Source organism: Triplophysa dalaica, chromosome 18 (genome assembly GCF_015846415.1).
Source record: "Triplophysa dalaica isolate WHDGS20190420 chromosome 18, ASM1584641v1, whole genome shotgun sequence".
Taxonomy (NCBI): Eukaryota; Metazoa; Chordata; class Actinopteri; order Cypriniformes; family Nemacheilidae; genus Triplophysa; species Triplophysa dalaica.
In genome coordinates, this window is record NC_079559.1 from 5,932,842 (window position 1) to 5,956,249 (window position 23,408).

Here is a 23,408-nt window from a genome sequence, read left to right on the forward strand (position 1 = left end):
TTTAATATTCATTAACTGAGTATGATACGTCATGTCCCCAGGCACTGCAATAGATAAAGAATTGAAGAGTTTAGTGACAAAAAAAGAGGTATGAGCCACTTTTGTGAAGTCATCCAAATACTGGCAATGGGTAGAGGGAAAAAATTGGGTTCGTTGAGGTCTGTACATTATTAGGAAAATAAAAAAACATGCATTGTAACAAAACAAAGCATACGAATCAATGCATATGTTTCAACCGTTTTCTTTATTCATTATTTACATCAAGTGTAACATTGAGGAAAGACTTCACAGTAATATACTATTAAAAGTGAGCTTTAAATTAGAATCACACAAAATATACTTTTTACAAAACAGAAAAAAATACTGTTAATTTGTCGACCTCTGCCTTTGTAATCCCTGTTAAATTCACATATTCAAAATTGCGAGTGTTTTATTTTCATTGCACTTGAAGGACAAGAGAGGTGGCCTTTGGTATAGAAATTTCTCCAGCACTTAAAATCTGACCTTACAAAAAGACAGTCTCCAGAGAATGTGTGTTCCAGGATTCAACATAAAAAGTAGATCAATAAATAAACCAAAAAATAAATAAAAGTGACAAACAAAAGTATAAAACACAAATTTGGGTAATTCAAATGAAAATTGTATAATTCTGAATTATGAAGTATATGCCTGTGAAACATACAGTACAATGGCTTGCAGCTTATGGGCCCTTTTGTGGCTCATAAAGCATAAACTATAGAACAGAATGGTTATCTCAAAATGTTTTTTTTGTACTGACATTTTTACAAGAGACAATCAAACATTTCTGCAATGCACAATCTTTCAAAACAGGTAATGTTACTCATATAAAATGTAATTTTGCCGATATAAAATCTGTGACCATATGCAATGGAGATGTAAAACTGACTATAAAACATAAACAGACAAATTGAATGGATTGTGGAGACAACAGTGCAGCACTGGTTACAATAGCAAATTCATGATACCAAGTGAATGTTGGCCATATATTTTATGAAAAAGAAAAACATGGCGACGAATGGCAAGAAATAACACTTTGCTGTTTTACTAAAAAGGCTGAAACGAAAAAACGCTCCCTGACAACCATGTGAAACTTTGATTTACGAAGCAGACACATTTTAGACATTGACCCTTTCTACCCTTGTTGCTTAATGAAAAACAAATTTTCAAACATATACAGTAATAAATGGAATAGAAAGACCTGTAGTGTTCGAAAAGCTAAATCACACATTAAACACATTTGATTCTTTGCTGATATTCCTGTCAAAACAGAACAAATTCAGGAGCTCTTTCGGTAAAATGATACCAGACTTCAAGCACTGTCTTAATAAAGGACAGATCATTGCACTTTTTCCTCTTCAAGTTGGACACCTCATATATGTCAGAACAGGGTAGATAATTCTTGAGAATTCCCCTTTGCCACCCTAAAATTGATACCGAATATCTGAAAGCAAAACATATTTACAACAGTTCTTTATCATGAGTGAGCAGTGCACAAACATTAAATATCTCTCAAAAGGCACCATGTAATATCGGAAAACACTGGCAGATGAATGGCAACACAAATTTTTAAGTTGATACAGGCAAGTAACTGTTTTGCGTGTTGTGACAAGAAACTGCTCTAAACAACTGAATATGCTTTTCTGCCACAGTAAAACCTAAACACAAAGATGTATGGCAAACAAATCTTTCATATTACATACCTTAGATACTGAATTAAGGCAATTAAAACGTATGCTTTATAAATGTGCTCCAGTGTAATCAGTTACAAAACATTTTCATTATGACATTGCAGGGCACCCACAACAATCTCATTAATGCAATTTCTAATATAAATCTATCATTTATGAATACAGAATCAACATATGTCACTGTTTGTGTCCTGAAGAACTTGAATGTTTCTTCTTCATAAAGTCTGAACGGTGTGATGAGACACTATGGAAGACATACAAAAAGACAACATTCCTGTTTTGAACAAATGAATACATTCATAATGTAGATGCACACACGGAGCCCAGATTCTGAACTTCACACCCCTCCTCACCCCTGTGTCTTAAACAACACACACATGAGCAGGCTGTCATGTGGGTATAAAATAATATGCTATATCTACAATATCATTAATATGACTGTGCTTTTAATAGAAAATAATTTAAAATTCAAGTTTAGAAATGAAGACATTCGCAAGTTAAAGCAAAATAAAGTTAGAGAAGAAAATGCAGTTTGAGTTAAAAGGCTTGGCAACAGGTGTATTTGTAATCTGTGTTCTAGTCACTAAACGAATTCAGACTTTCCACATACCATATCACTGCTTCCACAGCAAACCTTATTTTAGCACTTATACATTAAGAACAGGATTTGTTATATCTGGGTGTTGGGGGGGGGGATTATCTGAAGGCCACAGATATAAAATCGCCACAATGACACAGTAAACCACTAATGATAATAATGAATGCACAGATTTACAAAATTACCAATGGATATCGAATGCTTCAGTATTGATAAATGTACTAATCAAACTGAAAAAAAATGACAGTACGGGATTTGTAGTGAAGCACCTGTAGTGTTTAAAACCAAACAATTGTGCATAGAGATGAAGTGTTTGTGTGTCACATTCTGTTACTGTATGCTCTGAACAGGCAATATCATTTAAAAGCAAAAAACAATTCATGTCTTAAAAACAAGGCGATATTTGTTTGCATTGTCACTGACACTGTATCCAGTTATTTGAATCAGATGTAAATAAAACGGATTGAACCATTGAATTTTCTCTAACAACTAAATGGATGAGTGAAGTTTGTAGTCAACCTCCCTGTGCTTCCTGTAGGTTTGTGAAAATTACTTCTGTCATACCGAGATAAAACAATTACATTGTAAATTGGCCAAAAAACAAAAACTGTGTGATGACAAAAAGCTTATATACAAAGAATTCTGATCCCATCTGGCATTTTCAACGAGAAAGTCACCTGTAAACAATAAAAGGAGAGTGTTCATAGTCGTTTCTGAGGTACTTCTGAGAGATTCTTCTCTGTCCCCCGAACATTTAAATAAACTATGACTTTGGGGAAATAAAGTCTCGGAGGATGTAGCTACAGTGGACCCAGAGGCTACCTTTGCACGACATCACTGATCTCTTTAATGCAGGTGTGCAAATTATCGAGGGCGGGGCTGGTCCCGGGTCCCCCTAATCCTCCTCCCGAAGAGGAAGTCCGAAGCTCCTGCAGATTTAACTCTAGTTTCCCCACCGCCTCACGAAAGGCAAACTTATTCCGCGTATGCGGTATGCAGTCAACATACCCGGAGCAGTAGTCCAAAAGCTGGTGTCCCACATCCAAGACTTGGCTGCTAGAGGATAGCTCAGTGCTTCCTTGAATGGCACTACTCAAGCATTCGGCACATTCCAAAAGAGCCTCCTTGCTAATCTTCTCCAAGGGGATCCGTTCCGCCTGCTGTCGAGTCCGTCTAAGAGTAGGTTTGGCAGAAGTGGGACCCGGCCCGCTAGAAGCACCGTTGGCCATCTTAGTCTGGGTGGTATTGTTGCTAGAGGGCACCGTGGGGGCCGGAGGCACTTGTGGTGGTGGGATTGATGGACGTTCCCTTCCTGACCTTTTGAATCCATCTCCGTTAATCTCAACAAACTCTGTCGACCGAAGCGCTTCGTCGGCAGCGTCGGCACTGTAGGCGTGCTGAAGGGAGCGGAGCATGGGTGGGGGAGGGGGCGCACATTTGGGCTTTACTAGTCGAGGACGGTCGCGATCTCCACTGTCGGATAGCAGTTTGAATCGGTTGCCCTGAGAGTCCACACCGACCAGTTGCGCATCAGCGGAGCTGTGCTTTAGGGTGGGTGAGATGAGCACTGGAACTTTGTGATTGTGTAGACTGACTGACCCAAGTGTGGAGGTTTTGGACGGAGACGACCAGCCCGGTCGGTCGTCGTGTCCGTCTTTCATTTCAGCCTCTCCCCCTACTCCTGGAGCTCTCACTACGCCTGACCCTCCAGCAACCCCACGCGGCAAGAGTTTGGCTTTGGGACGATCGCGTATCTGAGCCGTACCTTCATCAAGCTTTCTTAGGATTGTGTCTGAAGGTCGTGCCGCACCATTCTCCGGCTGCGATGTGGTGGAAGCCGTGCGCTCTAGAGGAGGTTTGCTGCGGTTTCTTGGCAACGTCAACGCCATGCGCTCCAAGTCCGGTAATCCTGCAGACATGGAGGAAGTTGAATTGGAACGAGGGAAAGGCTTGGTTCCACCCCCTTCGTCTACGCCAGAGGGTTTACCAGTCCGCAAACCCAATGTTTTTTTGATAAGGCGAGGGGTGAAAAAGCCCGCTAAGCTTCCCCAGCTACTGCTACCTCCCACTTGACCAGAAGTTGCACTGGAGTTGGAACCGGAGGGCTTTTGCCCAAATGTGGCTCCACAGCAGCGAGACTGCACATGGTTCCCCTCTCCATGGGATGGAGAAAAACTCAAGCCATCGGTCTGAGGCAAAGGAGGAGGGCCCCCAAACCCTGCCGTGGGCTCATACTTTTTATGAGGCTGGGTCTCCATCTCCCGGAAAGAGCTGCTCCTCTTGGGAGGCATGGGAAGGTTTTGTTGCTGTTGAGGTGAGGAAGAGGATGTAGACTTTTTCTTCATGAAAGAACTGAAGAAGCCAGCTTTGCGGTCACGGGTAAAGGTGTCCTGGGAGTCTTCCAAAAGGCTAGAAGGGGATTTATCCCTTTGTTTACGTGGCAGGGCTGGTGAGCTGCTGGATCGCCCATCACCAGCAAACAGAGATGCTGCAAGACCTGAACATAAGGAAACAACAGAACCAAGATTAAGCAAAAAAGTCGACTACCAAGCTAAACTCATATTTATTCTCTTTAATAACATTTGCCACAATCTAACACACAACATGTGAAGTGAATAGATCTGAAACACCTGTTTGCAAAGTGTACCAGGTTGAGATAGTTGGAATGAAAATCGAATGATGGTAAAGATGAATTGTTTAATGCATTACAGTCCATCCACATTCTCAGAAATAATTATATTATAATGCAATGCAAGTCGCTTTGGATATAAGCGTCTGCCAAATGCATGAATGTAAATTACAGTGGAAATAAAAGTTATGTAAAGTGTGGGAATATTTTAGGGGTCACCTGTCAGGCATTTCTTTAATTCTGCAGCTGACCCTCCTTGTAACTTACATTTACTAGGCCTTTCATTGAATTTTTCTGAGCTACTGCTTGCTTTTTTCCTGAATCTAATAATGAGAAATGAATGGCTCAGTGTTGTTTTTAAATTTTACAAGGCTCAGAATCGGCCTTCTCCGAATAAAGACCTATAGATGACCTCAGTGGGTCTCTCTTCTTGAAATATTAATATATATAAAGTATGAATTTTTTAACAGATTTCAAAACAGAATGCCAAATACTACAGTAGATTTTATATTTGTTATAAAATATACATTTAAATATATTAATGTTTTTTGTGTAACAACTCAACCCTTTTAAGCATGCAAGAATCTCTTAAGAACAAAAAAGAAGCACAGAAAAAAATGATAAAATAAAATTTGTATCTTAAATATTTATTTAACAAATGTTTTTTTAAATAAATAAATAAAGTTTTAAATAGAAAAACGATAGGGCACAATACATCAAAAATGCTTTAATTTGTGAGTAAGGCTAAACAATATTAGTATTTTACATGGATAATATATGGATACACATGCAGTTTGTGAAGTGCTTATGTGGATACTTGGGCTTTAGGGGCATGCAGTAAATGGGGGAAACACAACAGGCAGTAAAATTAGATGAGTTAAATGTATTGATGTATATATACACAAGACAATCACACCATGAGAGATCAAATCTGTTGTGGATGAGCACATCAGACATTTTATGTCTTCAGACTGTGACACATTTGCGTGTGGATGAATACACAAAGGCCTACGTAACACAAAGCTTTATCCCAGTAGTTTAAATGTATTATGTATGCAAGTTATATACTGCGTTATTCAAACAAGAACACCACTCCCATTCTCTTGAGCTTCTTTTTGAGCCGAGCGACCCGGAGTTGAGCCAGTGTACCTGCAGGGCCGAGAGGTCCCGCCTCCTCCATGTTCTCTTTGTTCTCCGAGTGTTTTTTCTGCCCGCGAGACTTTGAGGGCAAGATTGGCATATCGTGCCCGAAGGAATGCACAAGCCCACCCTGCCCACCGGAGGCAGTTTTACACAGCTCTTCTGCAACTTCTGGAGAACAAGGTTAAGAATTGGTTATGAGAGGTTCTGGTGTGTTCGACATTTGGTAAATGTGTGTGAAGTCCATTTATTGAATAACATTCAACAAAATAGTATTGGAGTACTGTATATCCAATATGGAAAATGCTGTGATACCTTCTGAAATGCTTGAGTCATGGAACATTGTCTCAAAGGCTTGGTGGATCTCAGAAAATGAAGGCCGGTCCAATGGACTCCATTGCCAACCTGCCAAAACACAATATAATATGACTCTGTATAGTGACCGAGGGGAAAAATGTAAGTCAATCTTGCCTAAATGATCTAATCTTGGATACATTAATTTTCTCTTGTACTCACAGGCCCTCATGAGCTCGTACACTTTAGGAGGACAACCTTCTGGCTGCTCCATGCGATAGCCCTTCTCCAATAGATCGTACACCTGAGATAGATCAATTCCAGGGTATGGAGACATGCCGTACGTAGCAATCTCCCACAGTAACACTCCAAATGCTGAGAAATTAAAAAACTGTATGTAAGTCACAAAAAACAAAGCAAGAAAAATAAACATTAAGAACAATATAAATGATTTCATTAGCAACTCACCCCACACGTCCGATTTGATGGAAAAAGTATTGTAAGCCAGACTCTCTGGTGCCGTCCATTTGATAGGAAATTTAGCCCCCGCATGAGCGGTGTACGTGTCGCCCGTCATCAGACGACTCAGTCCAAAATCAGCCACTTTGACCACGTGATTCTCTCCAACCAGGCAGTTACGAGCAGCCAAGTCTCTGAAAAAGAACTGTATGCTTAACACAGAATGTCCAGAACCAAACTACAAACAGCTGTCACTTCCAAAACGCTGCAATGTTTATATGACCTACTATCATTTATCTCTAACGAGCTCTCCTCACCTGTGGATAAAGTTCTTTTTCTCCAGATACTCCATGGCTGATGAGATCTGAGTGGCCATGTATAACAGCACCACCGCGTTCACCTGCTTACTGTCACACTCCCGCAGGTAGTCCAGCAGGTTCCCGTGGGGCATGTACTCCGTCACTATGTAGAATGGAGGCTCCAACGTGCAGACACCTAGAGGACACAAATAAAGGACGGATTGGCATCATAAAACTTGCCTATGAATTATTGTGAGGTTTAAGTCCTATCTATGCTTACCTAGTAACTGCACTAAATTGGGATGTTTCACCTCCTTCATGACTGCAGCCTCCTTCAAAAACTCTTCGACTTCCATGGTGTCCTCCTTATATTAAAAAAAACAGAACAAAATATATTAAAAAACAACCCATGCAACATATCAAAATAGAATCTTTGAATGCAGTACAATTAATGACCACATGGTGGCACAAAGCACATTAACAGTTCTTTATAGCACTTCAAACAGAATAAACCAGGGGTCTCCAATCCTGTAGATATTAGCTCCAACTTCTTGGATTAGCGCTGAAGCTAAAGTCTACAGCGGCCCCCTGGATCTGGACTAAAGACCACGTACAGATTCAAAAAGTGGGCAGAAAAACATTCAAATGTGTAAAAAACCAACCTTTAATGTTTTAACGGCAACAGTGAGGTTGTACTTCTTCCAAACGCCGACATACACCTCTCCATACTGTCCTCCGCCCAGTTTGTGCTTCATGGTGATGTCTGTGCGTTCCATCTCCCACTTGTCGTGGATGGGCGAGACGCCGTAGACCGTTGGCTTGTTGCATTTTGGGGCGGGATAGTGCAGCGTGGTGACCAGACCATCCGGCACTGTGGAATGATGATGAACCAGCTCGGCCAACGTGCTAAAGCGACTCTCAGACGTGACGTAGACCTGAAATAGAAGAACGATAAAGATCGATAATTACTGGTCTTCACTGGTGTAACGAATAATTGTGACATTTCTAACTTGTTTCCTCATTCTCGCTCTCCTCAGTCCTACCTTCCCGTCAGAAGCTGTGTTGATCCGGTAGTGATAGACCCGGCCCTCGTAGCGCAGTGAGATGGACAGCTGGCCAGGACTGCTCTCACTCTCCCTAACAAGGAAGCTGCCGTTGATCAAACTGCTGAGCAGGTACTCGGCCGCGCTGCGGGACACGGGTCCATGGTACCAGCTGTGCTTCTCCAGGCTGTTCACGGGGGTGATGTAGTTACTGGGCACCCAACCCTGACCGTTCTTCGAACGCACCTCGCTCCACTCTCCATTCTGGTTATAGCCCAACACTCGCAGCTTTTCTCCTGAGATGCAACAAGTGAGAGCGAGTCAGAGAAACATACTTATACTTATACTTCATGAAGTGTAAAACTTTACTCTCTAGACCAGTAGAGGGTGCTTTCCTTCTTTCAGAAAACCATTACAAGCCCACCAGCTTTCAAACACCAATTACTTCTTGCAATTCTTAAACTGTATCGTCACAAGGTTTAGTGAAACTCAATGTGATGCTATTGTACAAAAATGTTTGGGAAAAAGCATTTATTGCTCAACCATTGTCTAATAACGTATCTTTCAATCCATAGTCATACCTTTAGTGATGCTCAGCGTGTTGTCCCCACTGGCAACGAAATCATAAAGCGCAACAAAGAGGTTCGGGTCGCTCTCCGCAGCTCCCAGCAGATTCTCTTTGGAGCTCCAGCGTACCGCCTCGGTCAGTGCAGATGAGTCCAGTCCGAACGGCCTGTGCAGGGCTTCTGTCAGAAAGGGACACAAGAACTCGATGAGTAACAGAAAACGATTGGGGTGCCATACTTTACATGAGGTGGGCTTCTGGGAAGAATGCAATGAGTCAAAAACAGGAGGGAGCGGTCACAGAAACAGAAAATTCATCTAGGAAAAAGATGTGAAACCAGACTGTACAAATAAACGCAAGTGAAAAAGAGGAGTGACTCAAAGTGAATCACGTCACTTCTCACGACATACCCAGCCAGACAAAAATGGCGTCTTCCAAACCATGTGAAAGAACTATTTAAAAATACGAACAATAAGTAATGCATATTTGTTGGAGAAAATCGGAATCACAAATCACAATTTTGTAAAACATTAACACATAGGATAATAAATGATGTAGTCCTAAAAACATACGAAAAAAATAATAATAATAACAATCAACTACAAAAATCCTCCCTTTCCAAAATAATAAATCTGAGAATACCGAGTACAATACAAAACCCAACAATCAAATTCCCCCTCAACGTGAAAAAAAATATATAGCTGATACTCCGTGTTGGGTATGAATACAACACTGGTTATGAATCCCTGTCAGGATGCTGCTGACAAAATATCTACCTGTGAACCAATAGTGATCTGCATCCTGCGGATAGGTCAGGCTGGTCAGTATGGACCTCTCTTCCTCCAAACTGCTGCTGGACGGCAAGGTCTTCAGTGGCATTATCTAGTAGTGCTAGACTGATCTTGCTTTCGGAGTGCTGATTCAGTTCTGTCTCTATCTGAGAGAGTTTGATTCCTGAGGTGTTTATAAGGAGGGAGGAGCATGCCATAGATTTGAGGTTGGAAAATTAATGTGGGAGAGTCGCCACGCCTTGAGCGTGCCTTAGTGTCTACTGGTCTTCCTCTACATCTGTCATACAACCACAAACCCACATGAACAGCATGTCTGGGCAGCTGCCTCTCTTTCTTAAGACCATTATAAAAACAATCCTGCCTCAGACTAGATCTCTCTTGCTTCAACTGTAAAGTTCTTAAGTTGGTATAAAATTGTTATAAAGTCAAGTGTACTTTTGACATTTACCATAGTGCTAAATGATTGCCATTTCATATAACACTGTGAAGGTTTCTTTATGTACCATGTGACTTTACTGCCTTTTTCTTTTCATTATGGCATTTTAAAAGTACACTCGAGTACTACGTTATATCATGGTACATAAATTTCAGTACCATGGTATGTATCTAGCTGGTATTACTATTAAGGGTGCACCAATACGTACATTTTGGCCGATAATGACAACCGAGATTTTTTTAACAATGGAAGCCGATAACGATGTATTGGCCGATATGCAGTAAAGTACACCTTAATATTAATTTTCTGAGACTGAAAAAATATTTTTCCACTGAAAATCATGTACTAACCCTACTTTACTGTACACTTATTCAAGATTCTTTAACTTTTATGGTATAATGTTTATTTAATAAAAAAAAATTAAAGATGTTCTTCCGGAGCAACATGGAAAGGTGTTCTCAATAGCCACAAGTCTAACAGATCCCAAGACAGGAACCATTCAGACAGCAGTTTCAGGCTTCAAAACATTTAGCTTTTGTATCTATAATTTACACATTCATAAGTATCTACATACTACAGGAACAATGTTTTGCTAATAGCAGTAAGTGAATGATCACAAAAGAAAGTCCTGTACTGGACTTTAACTGTGAGCAGTGTGCCGCTGAAGTGGTATAACCAGAGGAAAGTATTCATAATTTATCGGCTATAATATATCTGCTTAAATTTAATTATCGGCCGATCTTGATAACATTAAAGCGCCCATGCAATGCTGTTTCATGTATTCGGACTTCTTTACAATTTTAAACCAGCTTTCTTTTTCATGCTTAACTTGGTCAACTTTTCAAAAAACAAGTTGAGCATATTACATAGTATTTCTGCGCTCGATACACTCCCCCAGGGATCGTACAGGTTTCGGAAAAAAAAAAATTCAAACTGTTTTGTAACAACTTTTCTTAGTCCCTTGTTGCACAATTCTCTCGGAAAAGCACGGCAGCAATCAGAGCAGTGAAAGCACTTCCACTTATAAGCAGGAGAGAGCATACGTTCGCAAAGTTCAAAGTTCCGGTGTTTGTTTGTTCACTGAATTTGGGTGATGAATGTTATATAAACGGTGGATATAACGCTGGATTTGGAGATAGTTTGAAAGTGATATATGGAGCTGTCCCAGCGCTAAAAGATGCCGTACATGAACCTCATGCAGTGAGTGAAATTGTTGTTTGTGTTTTGTCGACAATGGGTGGGCACATGCTTTGGTTCAGCCTACAACTTCCAACCGTCATAATCGCCAAAGCCCTAGAACAGACAATAAATCGTTGGCCAAATTTCATAATCGTGACAGCCCTATCCTGAACTTGCATCATAAAACCAACATCCATACAAAGTAAAATATGACAAATCATGATGCATACCCACAAACACCTCATTGCCAAAATGAAATGCAAGAAAATAAATAATACAAATAGAAAGAGTAGTTAGTTAGAAACAAATGTATAGTACAATGCAATGCGAGTTGCTTTGGAAAAAAGCGTCTGCCAAATGCATAAATGTGAATGTAAAAAAAAAATCCCCAAAACACTTAGACTATATTTATCCTACTACAAGAAAATAAAACTAAATGTATTCATTGATTTAAAAGACAAACAACTTGAAAAACCTTCCCCACAAAAATATCACAACAGACACTTTAATCTAATACATATGATCTGTAAAAGAAGTTTCGACCTGTTGACAAATTCGCTGACCGTGATATTAACAAGGTGCCAGGTACCAAAAACATGCTATTTTATAGTAAATGTAGAGGATGCTGTTAAAGGATTCTCTTTTCCACAAATTTAATGCATGAGCAAAATGATTCATCCTGAACTTGCAGCATAAGACCAACACCCACAAAAAGTGAACGATGACAAATCATTAGAAATACCCACAAACCCCTGAAATCCAACATGATGAATTTAAGCCATAAATAAACCTATTAAATAAGTTAAGGGGAAAAATATAATTTTAAACAAAAAGATCAAAATCCTAGAAAATATCCACAATATCCACAATATCCAAGCTGACACGAAGGCTGGTATTCTTGCATAACGTTTATCTTCTAAATGCAATAAACCTGCTTGAACATGCCAGCAAGATGAACAAAGCCCTAATGGTAAAACCGACTTTGCCACACAAAAACACACGAACACAGCCCCACCTTTATTCCTGACCAGCATGCAATGTTTCCCACTCCTGAGCCACAGTTCCCAGTACATATTCCCAGTTGCAATACAAGGGCTGATGGGAAACCGCTGTATCCCTAATCCTGAGTTTGGGTTCTATTCATGCAAGAAAATAAGTAGAAAATCTGACACGTTCCTCTCGGTCGAGTCATTTCAAGAAAGCCTTGAGCCGATGTCTCCGGTGTGGGTTTAAACTCAGAGTTTCCAGCCGTGTCGTCAGGAATGCCAATCCAGCTCGATTGTGGCCGTCCATGCTAACTGCCTGGAGTAAGACGCGTGAGCATATGTGCGCGATATGGGCAGAGGGAGTTCTGAGGGAGGTTACATTGTGTGGGGAGGCATGTGTGGGGCCTGTAGGTTTGGGAAGGGGGTCGAGCAGATGGTTCCATTTCTATACCATGTGTTGTGCCTACCCAATTCTCTCTTGGGAGAAGCATGGAGGTGTGGAAACTATACTCCCGAGTTTTAAGAATCATGCAAAATGTATTAAGATGAGATAGTCAATTACACCCAAAACCTCTTTTTAAAAAAGACGAAAAGACTAGATTCACACCCGCTCCCCTGAAACCCTTCTGATTGATTTGGCAACTGACCCGCATGAGGGACGAAGCGTGCCCGGCCTGCATGTGTCTCACCCGCGTGTGCTCCTCAGCACACATGTGATATCTATGTGTGTCATTGTGTGTGGAAGCTCCAGTGAGACAGCTGGGAGTATGTGTGTGTGGAGAGTGAATGGACACACTGAACAGTCTGACCTGTCCAACCTCACCCGATGGGAGTCTGACGCAGCTGTTGCGCTGGGCTTAGGACGGGCTCACAACAGCTGCCCCGGTACCTCTGTACAGGGGTTAAATACCATCAAGGCCCATATGCTTACTGATAGCTTTATAAAACGGAATATATGATGATATCAAGAGGATATACAGCATTTTAAGCATTGAATAAACTGCAGACCTATGCATGTGTTCTTCCATACTGGTTATTGGCTGGACCACACGGTTCAAACTGGATTAGGTTGTTTATCAGCTTAACTTTAAACTGTTTGGGTAAAATATCAATTTGGTAGACCATCTTGGACAATCTGGTTACAGCTCTAATTATGTTCCAAAACTGGTAAACCAAACAGATCTCATCCCCTATTAACTGCCATAGTAGGAAAAATAAATACCATTGGAGTCAAAGGGGGATGAGATCTGTTTGGTTACTGACATTCTTCCAAATATCTACCTTTGTGTTAAGCAGAACAAATATATCAATACAGCATTAGAACAACCTGAGGGTAAGTAAATGTTTACAGCATTTTCATTGTTGGGTGAACTATCCCTTTAAGTTGAAGAGTTTTACCTTATTGTTGTGAAAAGAAAATGTTAAACAATAAGATGAAATAAGTTTTACAGTCAATTTAATTGTACCAAGAAATATAAGGCAGGCAATGTTTAAAGTGTAGTAAGTTGTATTAAACCTAAGTATGAACAGTAATCAAAGGTGAGGTGTTTAGCAAAGGTTCACTCGTCTTACACCTGCCAAAACCTAGTAAAGCGACTTCTCATCTGCCCATCACCAGCTCTGGAAATGCCAATGCACAACCTCCTAAAGTTACATTGGAAAGAGACAAGTACATGTGTCATGAAGGAATTACAAGCTGCATTCTCGCAGTAGGAACAGATTTGCTGAAGGACAAACAAATTGACCGATACGGCAGTATTTTTCTCTGAAGTAAAGCGTATGCGAGTCGACAGGTGGACAGGACACACTAGTTCCAGGTCTCCTGTTGGGCTGTTAATTGCCTCCATGCATTGCCATAATATCGCACCCACACAGATGGGTCAAAAACATTTAAGGATAGGATGTGTTCCTCATATGTTTGAGAATAGATAAGGATGTCGTCAAAGTAAACAATCACCTGACATTTTGCGTCACCAACATTCTTGTTTTCAATATGAGATGCATGACACAAGAGACAAAACAATCCTAAACTCTAAGATCTGTTTCCACTTCCAGTAGACCCCAAGGTGAAGTAATTGGCTCGAGACACTACAAGCTTGACCTGTTCATCTGAAAACGCTAAAAAAAAAGCTCATCACTGGTTCTAATCTCAGCAGAGACCGTGCGGCACAGGACGAGGATTATTTTTAGATCCAACACAAAACAATCTCGACATCAATACCATCAGAATGATCAAACTGTGTACAAGCAGAGACAAAGGAAGTGGCTAAACAATAATCCCTCAAACAATGGGGCCACTATGAAGAACAGATCCTGCTTATTCACAGTAATGAAGATCCAAGAGCCCTTGGCATAAATAAATGTTTTACTCCACATTATAAGTGAATGACTCTCCAGTTGAACGACTACGATGCAGTATTCAAGTCAATATAGAATGAATGTCAATACAAAGCAAGGGCAATGAAGCACATATAATGACTTTTACGCTTGTTTAGTACTCAGTAGGGTCTTATGATTTCCGCGATCTCACATCTTTCTTTAAGCTGTTTTCTTCATGTATCTGTTGTAAACAACTCCTATAAGAGAACACGATTCCTTTAATATCAGTTAGTGTCTTTGGGCCTGTCCTTTGTTGTTTGATGAACATTGTAAAAGGAGATCTTTAATATGCTGCTGCCCTTAAGAGCTAGCGCACTATATTGTAACGTGTGTTTTGATTAGAGGTCGACCGATATGCATTTTTTCAGGGCTGATACCGATTATTTCCATGTGAATTTGACCGATAACCGATATTTTGATATGTTGTTGAAAAGACCGCAAATGTTTTCATTAAGCTATAACATTAAAAGCATTATTAGGCACACTTAGTTAGAACATTAGCCTATTCCTTGAGTGTATTGTCGGCAAGACGGGCATTTAATCACACCCATGTGTGTCTCTGAACAGTTATGTGTATAAATAAGTTGCGAAAAATAACTTGATCTAACATTTGTCGCGAGCAGCTTGAGATGCGGAGTCTGTGTGCGAGCGTGCATATGAGCGCTCTGACTGAAGACCGACGAATCATGTTCTTTATGCTTTAAAATGGCTTGTATTTTTTAAATGGCGTAACTTAAAATGACGAGCAAAACGCCAGATCGATCAATTACAAGAAACGCGTAAGCAGTGTGCTGCTCGCTTGCAGAGCAAAATCATTGTTATTCTATGGATGTGCATTATATCTACACGGAACCTGCGAAACTCAGGCACTTATTATATTGAAGTGTTTTACATCTTCAGTGTAGTGGATTGTGATATATTTCAACGTCTGACGCTGTCTTACCTCAGAGAGCATGAACCCGAAGCAGCTCCAGTTAGTAAGTGCTTTTGGTGGGGGGTGAAAAAAACTTTGTTCCGCAGCCGGACTCGTGACTTAGTCCCAACAAATCAGAGGGGAAGTGGGTCGGCATTACTCTAGGCAACAAACTAGAGTGACGTGTGCGTCAGAGCCAAATAGTGTATTTCAAAATTAAATGACTTTATCGGCAAATCGGCTTTGAAAATGACGTATATCGATTATGGGCTAAATCCTGAATATCAACGCCGATAATCTGCCAGTTCGATAATCGGTCGACCACTAGATTTGATTCCCAACTGTTTATTCACGAAACGGACTAACTTTGCAATGATTCTTGTTAAAATGGGAATTTTTTACATCATTTAGTGTTTATATGTCCTTTTCAAAGTAAAAAGGCGTGAGAGAGAACTCATTTTAGTATTTTTACTCTGACTCCCTGAGCGTGTGCATCTCTCAAACAACCCGCAAGACTTAAAGGCTTTTAGTGATTCTTCTTCATGAAAGCTGCATTGATACAAGTTTAGCTTTCATCAATAGTGACATATAACGTTAACATTTTGAATGCTTCCCAGTATAGTTAGAAAGCTTTGTTGTTGTATAGTGCTTAAAGTTTAAACACAAGTTTCCTGCATTAGTTTAACGTGCATACAATACACGCAAAACATTTCATTATCTTTGCTGTTATGAACCCTAGCCAGGGAAATTTTGGTATTCTGCATCTGCAGGCGGCAAAACATATTTTTTTCAGTTGCAAGACCGAGCGCTACTGTCGTTTGCCCTATCGGACCCTCCTCTTCAGCATAGCATTAAATGTGCCTATTACACCTGCCCATCCGTCTTCGGGCGTGGGGGCAGTGATATAAAAGTGAATGGTTAAAGGCGAAAAAGACGAGTGACTGAATGCACCGCTCGTGTATAACATTTCTGCAAATTAAATTTATTAAATGCAAAAATTATATATTGACCAGTTTGCCAGTCGCACTGGTAAATTAAGAAAAACTGTTCAGTTGAAACGGTCGCAAAATGCGACCATTAGGTTGAAGTCTAGAGCCCTTTGATAGCACATCACAATGAGATCACATAACCTTTAAGTTTTACTGCATTAAAAAACATATATCACCTGTGCCAGGTGGACTTCTGAATAGTTTTGGTGGCAATCAACCAGACAAACTTTTATGGAAAATCGTATTTATGTAGTCATACTTTTGACAGCTTACACAGCAGTTAGCAGCACAGATAATATGATTTACAAAGCCATCCCAGTGCTAAAAGATGCCGGACATGAACCGCATGCGGTGAGGGAAACTGATGTCTGTGTTTTGTTGACAATAAGCTTTAGTTCAGTGGCAGCCTACCCCGCCCTCCCCCTCGCATGCGCTGTATGATTTCGGAAGTAATCATACAGCTGTATCTATCTTTTATAAATGTGATCAAACTAAACTACTCCATAGGTACTCAAGAGTAATATGAGATTGGCAGAAACCATGTGTGTTAGGGCCGCATTAAAGCTTCTCCTAGGGACCCTATTTTGCATTATGCAGCTGGATCTGAGAACCAGAAAACCAGGACACTGGCTGAAGTGGTCAGTGCAGCCATAATAAACTTAGTAAGGAGTTTTTCAGACAAGCACTGTTTGACATCTGATCAATACTTCAACACTGTGATGTTAGGGTGCTTTTATCAACTTTGAAGCAAAGTGTAGTAGGTTGATACACTGAGCTGAGGATAGCAGGCAATAATTATACAGAAAAAGCCATTGCAATGCAAACATTACAGCTTTTGATTTTGTTACATAAAATGATGTGCAATGATAAAAGCAGAAAAAAGGTGCAAATGATCTCTGTGCCTTCACATTCAAGCAGGAATATCTGCATAGGCTTTGTGCAAAAACATAGCCTCAAGACACTTACAAGCCCCATCAAATTATAGGTGCACTAGTTCCCTTTTTCAGGATAGGAACATCATGTTTGCATATTTCACATTCAGCTTTTTTCAGGTGCTGCAAATCCAGCATGCACCAGCATGTGTTGGGGTGCATTTGGTTATTTACAGACATACATTTGTTATGTTACTATAGGAGTTTTGTATCGATCCAAAATAGCAGGAAGTGACAGAGGCTAACACACACACACAGACATACAGATACTACCCTGATCAAACACTCAAGAATACAACATTCTCCCTTTCCAACCTAACCCTTTCTACACAGCCATTTATCACAACAGTCACAATCTTGGCCTACACTGTTGCTTTCCCCAGTTGCCACAACAGAACGGGCAGGAGGGAACGCATCCGAACACTTGCATCCTCCACCTAATGGAATTATTCCAGCCAAACCTAGCGATTTCCTCATTCCTTGTAACCTGTGCTGGTGTGATCAGTTGAGCATGATGCCCAAACGAATACTGTCAATACACATATAACATAACAACAGACTAAAGCTAGTATTGCCAATGATACATGTAAACTGAATTAAGGGTGTGATAAAGAGTCGGTGTAAAATAAATCAGTTTTTGTTGTGAACACAACGTAATGCATGAGGGATATTTACATTTTAAAGCCAAATAACTGAGCCAAAAATGTCACAAACCTATCCTTAAAACACAAAAATGTATATTTAACACCTTTAAGAACGTCACATAAAAGTGAAACCGTTTTAGTGTAACAATATCTTGCAACAAACCATCTCAGTGAAACATGCACATTTATATTATAAGGGCATTTAGACAAAAGTTCTATAGCCTTTGAAAATTCATCACCATCCACAATTCATCCAAACTGCTGATGCCAGTAAGCTCCTGACTGTCGGTCTCCGATTGACCCCTGGATCCAATGCGGAGCTGGATCACATCAAACCAAACCCATACAGAACTGCAAACACAGACATATTGAGAAAGATGATACCCTGCTTCTCTAGAGGGTTAGATTTTTATCTCTTTTCCAATGACAAGTGTTTAAAGGGGTCATATGGCGCGAACACTTGTTATTCTGTGTCTTTGGTGTCTTATAAGTTGCCCATGCATGTATTAGACACGTAAAATTGCAAATATGTAAGTCTCGGAACAAAAGATGCATTCTATCTTAAAGCGAAAGCTCACCCAGACCTGCCTGAAATGGCTTGTGTAACCACACCCCTGAAAATCCACATCAGTTTGTGATACGGGTAGACTAAGAACACCCAAATGTATACGCAAGTAAGGTGGGCGTACCTGTCAGTACAATTGCTTACCTGATGGAAACGTTACATTTCCGTTAAACGCTTGCAGTGTTCGATCACTTTAAATGGGCCAATCAAGCACAACTCGCATTTCGGAGCGATGAGCTTTGTTAAAATTCTGTGCGTTTCAGAGAGGCGGCACAAAGAGGAGTTACAAACATGCACGGTATGTGGAAAATACAGTGTTTTTTAACCTTTAATCGTGTATAAACATTGCATTACATCTAAAACAATCTATAATAATGGTGTCATATGACCCCTTTTATGAATATAATCAACTAATGTGAATGTAAAACAACCAAAACATTTATTCTTACAACAACCTTTCTTATTGTAGACTTTTCCTGTGAAACACACGTAAACACTTTCACACAAAGCACCACAGAGACCAAGATGAAGCATCTACTCACGAAACTTTAAAACAGTTTAAAACACTGTGAAATGAACACCGATGTTGTTTTAAAAAGTAAGGGCGAAAACATAATATAGGGTTGTATTGACCTCTAGTGGTGCAACACCGTCTAAATTGAAGGACAATGGGGATCCTCACGAAAATTAAGAGAGAATAAACAGAAGTCTCAATCCTTTTCAATGACTGTGTCTACGGATGATTTCTGTGCATTCAAAGACAGTCAAAACTATCTCACGAATCAAAAAACTGACTGATTTTAACTAATCTCAATCTGGTACTTAATTCCATACAGTTTACATTATGGGAATTTCAGTATTGTGGTAATGCTGTGTGCACTGGAACTTTTGGTGCAAACTGATATAGAGATTTCTTAATGTATCGCAATTGCTGTACAATTAAAGCAACACTTTTCCTGCTTACCAGAAACACAAATTTAGTTGGCTGTTTCTGTGAGCTATAATACCCATTTAAATCAACTTTATGATGCAAATGTATAAATCAGGAGATTCTGAATGGACAATAAGACCTCCTTTCCTCTATTCAAATTCTTGACTGCTCCCTCTGTCATGCATATTATATTTACCATATAATATATCATGATATATTTTAACTCGCTTTTGTGCCCTAAGAACATCGCTCCCCCATTGTAAAATGTGATTTAAACAGCCTTTTCTTGCACGATCACCCACCGAAACGTAAACATAAAACTGACATTTTCAACCATTTACTAGAACTGCATAAGGATTTTTATAGAATCTCTAATGAATCATTGAATTTTAAGTTCAACCTTTTATTTCCAGGTCTCCCATGACAGGAACTAAAGCATTTGACTGTTTGCCAGAAGGAGCAACAAAAGGTCCACCCTGTTCTGTGCTCGAAATCAATTGTGGGTACTTTAGACTGCATTAAGTTCAGGACGGCACTTTGCATCACCCTACTGAAATAATAAAAGCGTGCTGGTACAGGTTGATAAATAAATTAAAAGGAACTGGTCTTGTGACCTCAGAGAGGAAGCAGAGCGACTGACTCACTTGCTCTGTGTGGCGGATGGAAAGAAGCAGACAGAACATCTCATTTATTCATCTTACTGTCCGTCTCAGCAATTAAGAACAAACCGTCACGCTCATTTCCAATGTAATTCCACTGGTTACATTAAAGACTTCTTCTAGATCTGAGGGAACTTCTCATTGAGCGTGAGATGAGTCATCCGACCATGTCCTAAATGCCCCATTAGGCTGACAGAATTTGGGGAACCGAGGGAAGAACTGGTCAACGTTCCCGTATGTCTCTCTGCGGTTATCATACAAACAGCTATTCAGAGCATAAAATTGGCTCTGGTCATCGATATGGCCACAAGATTTAACTGTTTGTTATCCGGCGTGGGAATTCTGTCACCATTTGCTCACCCTTTTGACATTTCAAACCTGTAAGACTTTCTACTGCAGAACACAAATGCAGATATTTTGAAGCATGTTAATAATCAATCAAAGAGGGTACCCATTTACTTATATTGTACGGACACAAAACCAATGCAAGTCTATGGGTGCCACAGTTGTTCGATTACCAACATTCTTCAACATATCTTCTTTTGTGTTATGCAGCAGAAAGAATGTCATACTGGTTTGAAATGACAAGAGGGTGAGTAAACGATGAAAGAATTTGCATTTTGGACTACCCCTTTAAACATAACTGCACAGTTATTATCCTGATGATTTTCTACCACAGCTATACGTTCAGCTTAAGGGGATGTGAGTAAAAATAACTCATCCGTGGCCCCCGCTGGTCAGCGTTTCCAGCCAACGGGCTTCACTGTCAAGATGTGGCAACATCCTCTTTGGAATCAGTCGTCGCACCACATGAAGAAGAAGTGGACTTCACAGAGCATGAAATCCAGAATTAGTACAAGGTTGCACTGAGAACAAACACTGGCTTTGCTTTTCCTTGGCTTTTTTATTATCTAGAAAAGAATCAGGTGAATATTTGAATTAATTTCACTTTTATCAAAACACAAAATTTAATTTCCGTCTGGTGCACCTTCATTTCGAAAAGTATTTTTTTGCCAACTCTCTGCGTAAAATAACAGTTTCTGCTAAAAGCACAGCTGGAGTGAAATGCAATCAAAAACTAAACCGAGTCTGATCACAGCCTGCTTAAATATAGGGTATTACTAATAATTACAAGTTATTATAATATGTAATTCAGATCCCATAAGCTTCACATCAACCCAAGTCACTCCCACCTCTGTCAAAATTACAGCCACTCATTCCACCCGTGTAGTGTTAATATCTCATCATCTCCCTCGCAGCGCAAAACACATTACAACCTGTGCGATAACAAACCCTGGAATATGATATGATTTGTGAGAAGATAAACCTGTGTATGAGTGACACATTTGCGCAATCAACGCTACACAAACAGCATTACACCCGCTCTTGCATTTTTGTTCCTGTCCGAATAGTGAGTCAGTGAAATCACTCAAAAGCGAAATCCGAGAAAGTGCAGGCTTCCCCGGCAGCTTTCCCACCAGCCACTGCTTCAGAAGACAATAAATGCCAGTGCCTATCAAATAACAGAGGAATCAGACAGCATTTAAACAGCGAGGAAAGCACTCTCTGTGATCTTTATCCTTTTATTTGAGTGACTGCTTTTAACATCCACACTCTTCTAATCTAAGATGAACAATAATGCCAGTCAACCGCAAAACAAGTCAATGCATTTAAAAAAGCAAGTTGTTTGATCAATTTCAGCGATGACTGCCCAATTTGACATTTACACTTTTTACAAGAACAAATGCTGGGGTTTAAACCTACAGCCTCTGTGACACCAGTCTATAGATTTTTTACCCCAAAAATGGAGGATGACCAATAACTGACCATCATACAACAATTTAAATCACATACTTTTATAGTCGTTCAGTTACTAAAGGTGTCAAAACTATTCTTGCTAGAAGACAAACATGAACTGTATTGGTCAGATTTCAGAGGATGTGCCTACCCAGACAGCACGTTTAAAAGAAGCATAAAAGAAGCATTGAAACATTACCACCGATGCCCAAAACGTTAAATTCCGATTACAACAGTGGTGCCCAGATGGGCAGCCCACTAAATTTTGCAAAACAGCCTGGGATTCATGGATTCCGTTAAACTCGTGTCGTGGATCTCATCTTAGCGAACCATCGAGTACGGAGTACAAACAAACAAACCTGCCAAAGGAACATAACAGCATACACCTGAGTGAAAACATACCTGAGTGTTTGGTGAATATATTGACTGAGGGGTCCGGCATGATGTTAGCGGCAGTTGCAGACGCAGCGGTTCTTCCAGGTGGAGTACCGGTGATGTTGCTGCCGCCGTCTCGCGGTCTCCTCCCTGAGCCGCCGGCCCGGTTCACTCTGCCCTGCTGCTGCAGCAGCTGTTGCCCCTGCAGCTGCTGTTGCCCCTGCGGTGGGGACTGTATCCCCGCGGAAGCCGCTTCTCCCACGCGGCCTACCTGTTGTCCCATCCTGCGAGCGTTCTGGGTGGGAAAACAACACAGATCCGTGGAAAGACCCGCAGTCCGTTTGGATCGCTCACATCCCCCAACGACACCGGTCTGTTCTGCTCGGGACGACAGTATTCTTTCTCTCCTCGATCACCCCTCCTCCTCGTCTTCCTCCTCTAGCGGAGCGGACCGAGGTCCGCTAGCTTAGCTTAGCAATCTGTGTGTGTATGTGTGAGAACCCACCCACCACCTAACGGCACACAGTCAAATCGTCAAACTCGGGTAAATGGCACCGGATAAGCGGCAACGTTGAACGGGAATGTGCAAAACTTTGGCCCCCGCACTGTTTATTTTAATAGGGACCCGTTTGGGGTCGTTCCGTTCTGCTCCAGCCGCTGCGCGCCCCCTCCGCCGCCGCCATCTTTACCGCAGAATCTGTGGCGTGCGCTTATCCAATGACGGAGAACGCGCAGCGCATCATCTCAGTGATGAAAAAGAGTCGATTGACCGAATCACAACCGCCGTGACGTGTGTATGGGATGTTTTGACGTAACTGAGTTCTTTCATTCATTTTTATTTTAAGTTTTTGGGTATGAAACATATTTGTTATGGAGTGAATAAAAGACACTTTTTATGTTTTTCATAACGCAAAAAGTTTAAACCTTGACATGACATAAATCCTTGTTACGAAATTACTTGTTAATGAAGAAAATTAAAAAATGTCAAATACAAATATCTATTGTTATGTACTCAGAATTGTGCATATTGTTGTTGTTATATTATTGTTATACAACCTTTTTTTAACCAAATAATCAAATTTGTCCTAAAATCTTT

The 23,408-nt window shown here is 40.5% G+C and overlaps 1 protein-coding gene across 3 annotated transcripts; it reads right to left on the minus strand.

The window, feature by feature from the left end:
* Window positions 1–225: 225 nt before the first annotated feature.
* On the minus strand, window positions 226–23,000 carry abl2 (c-abl oncogene 2, non-receptor tyrosine kinase). Of its 3 annotated transcripts, none has more exons than XM_056773033.1 (11): window positions 22,340–23,000; window positions 8,753–8,914; window positions 8,172–8,467; window positions 7,791–8,063; window positions 7,409–7,493; window positions 7,147–7,324; window positions 6,839–7,023; window positions 6,593–6,745; window positions 6,392–6,481; window positions 6,086–6,247; window positions 226–4,804 (listed from the first exon to the last, which is right to left on the minus strand). In XM_056773033.1, exons 1-11 carry the CDS (start codon window positions 22,593–22,595, stop codon window positions 3,126–3,128), a joined length of 3,519 nt encoding a protein of 1,172 aa, XP_056629011.1. In that variant the 5' UTR covers window positions 22,596–23,000; the 3' UTR covers window positions 226–3,125. The 3 variants fall into 3 exon arrangements, with proteins under 3 accessions (XP_056629011.1, XP_056629009.1, XP_056629012.1); XM_056773031.1 differs by having other exon boundaries at window positions 8,753–8,917; XM_056773034.1 differs by lacking the exon at window positions 22,340–23,000 and adding an exon at window positions 9,513–9,713 and having other exon boundaries at window positions 8,753–8,917.
* Window positions 23,001–23,408: the final 408 nt, after the last annotated feature.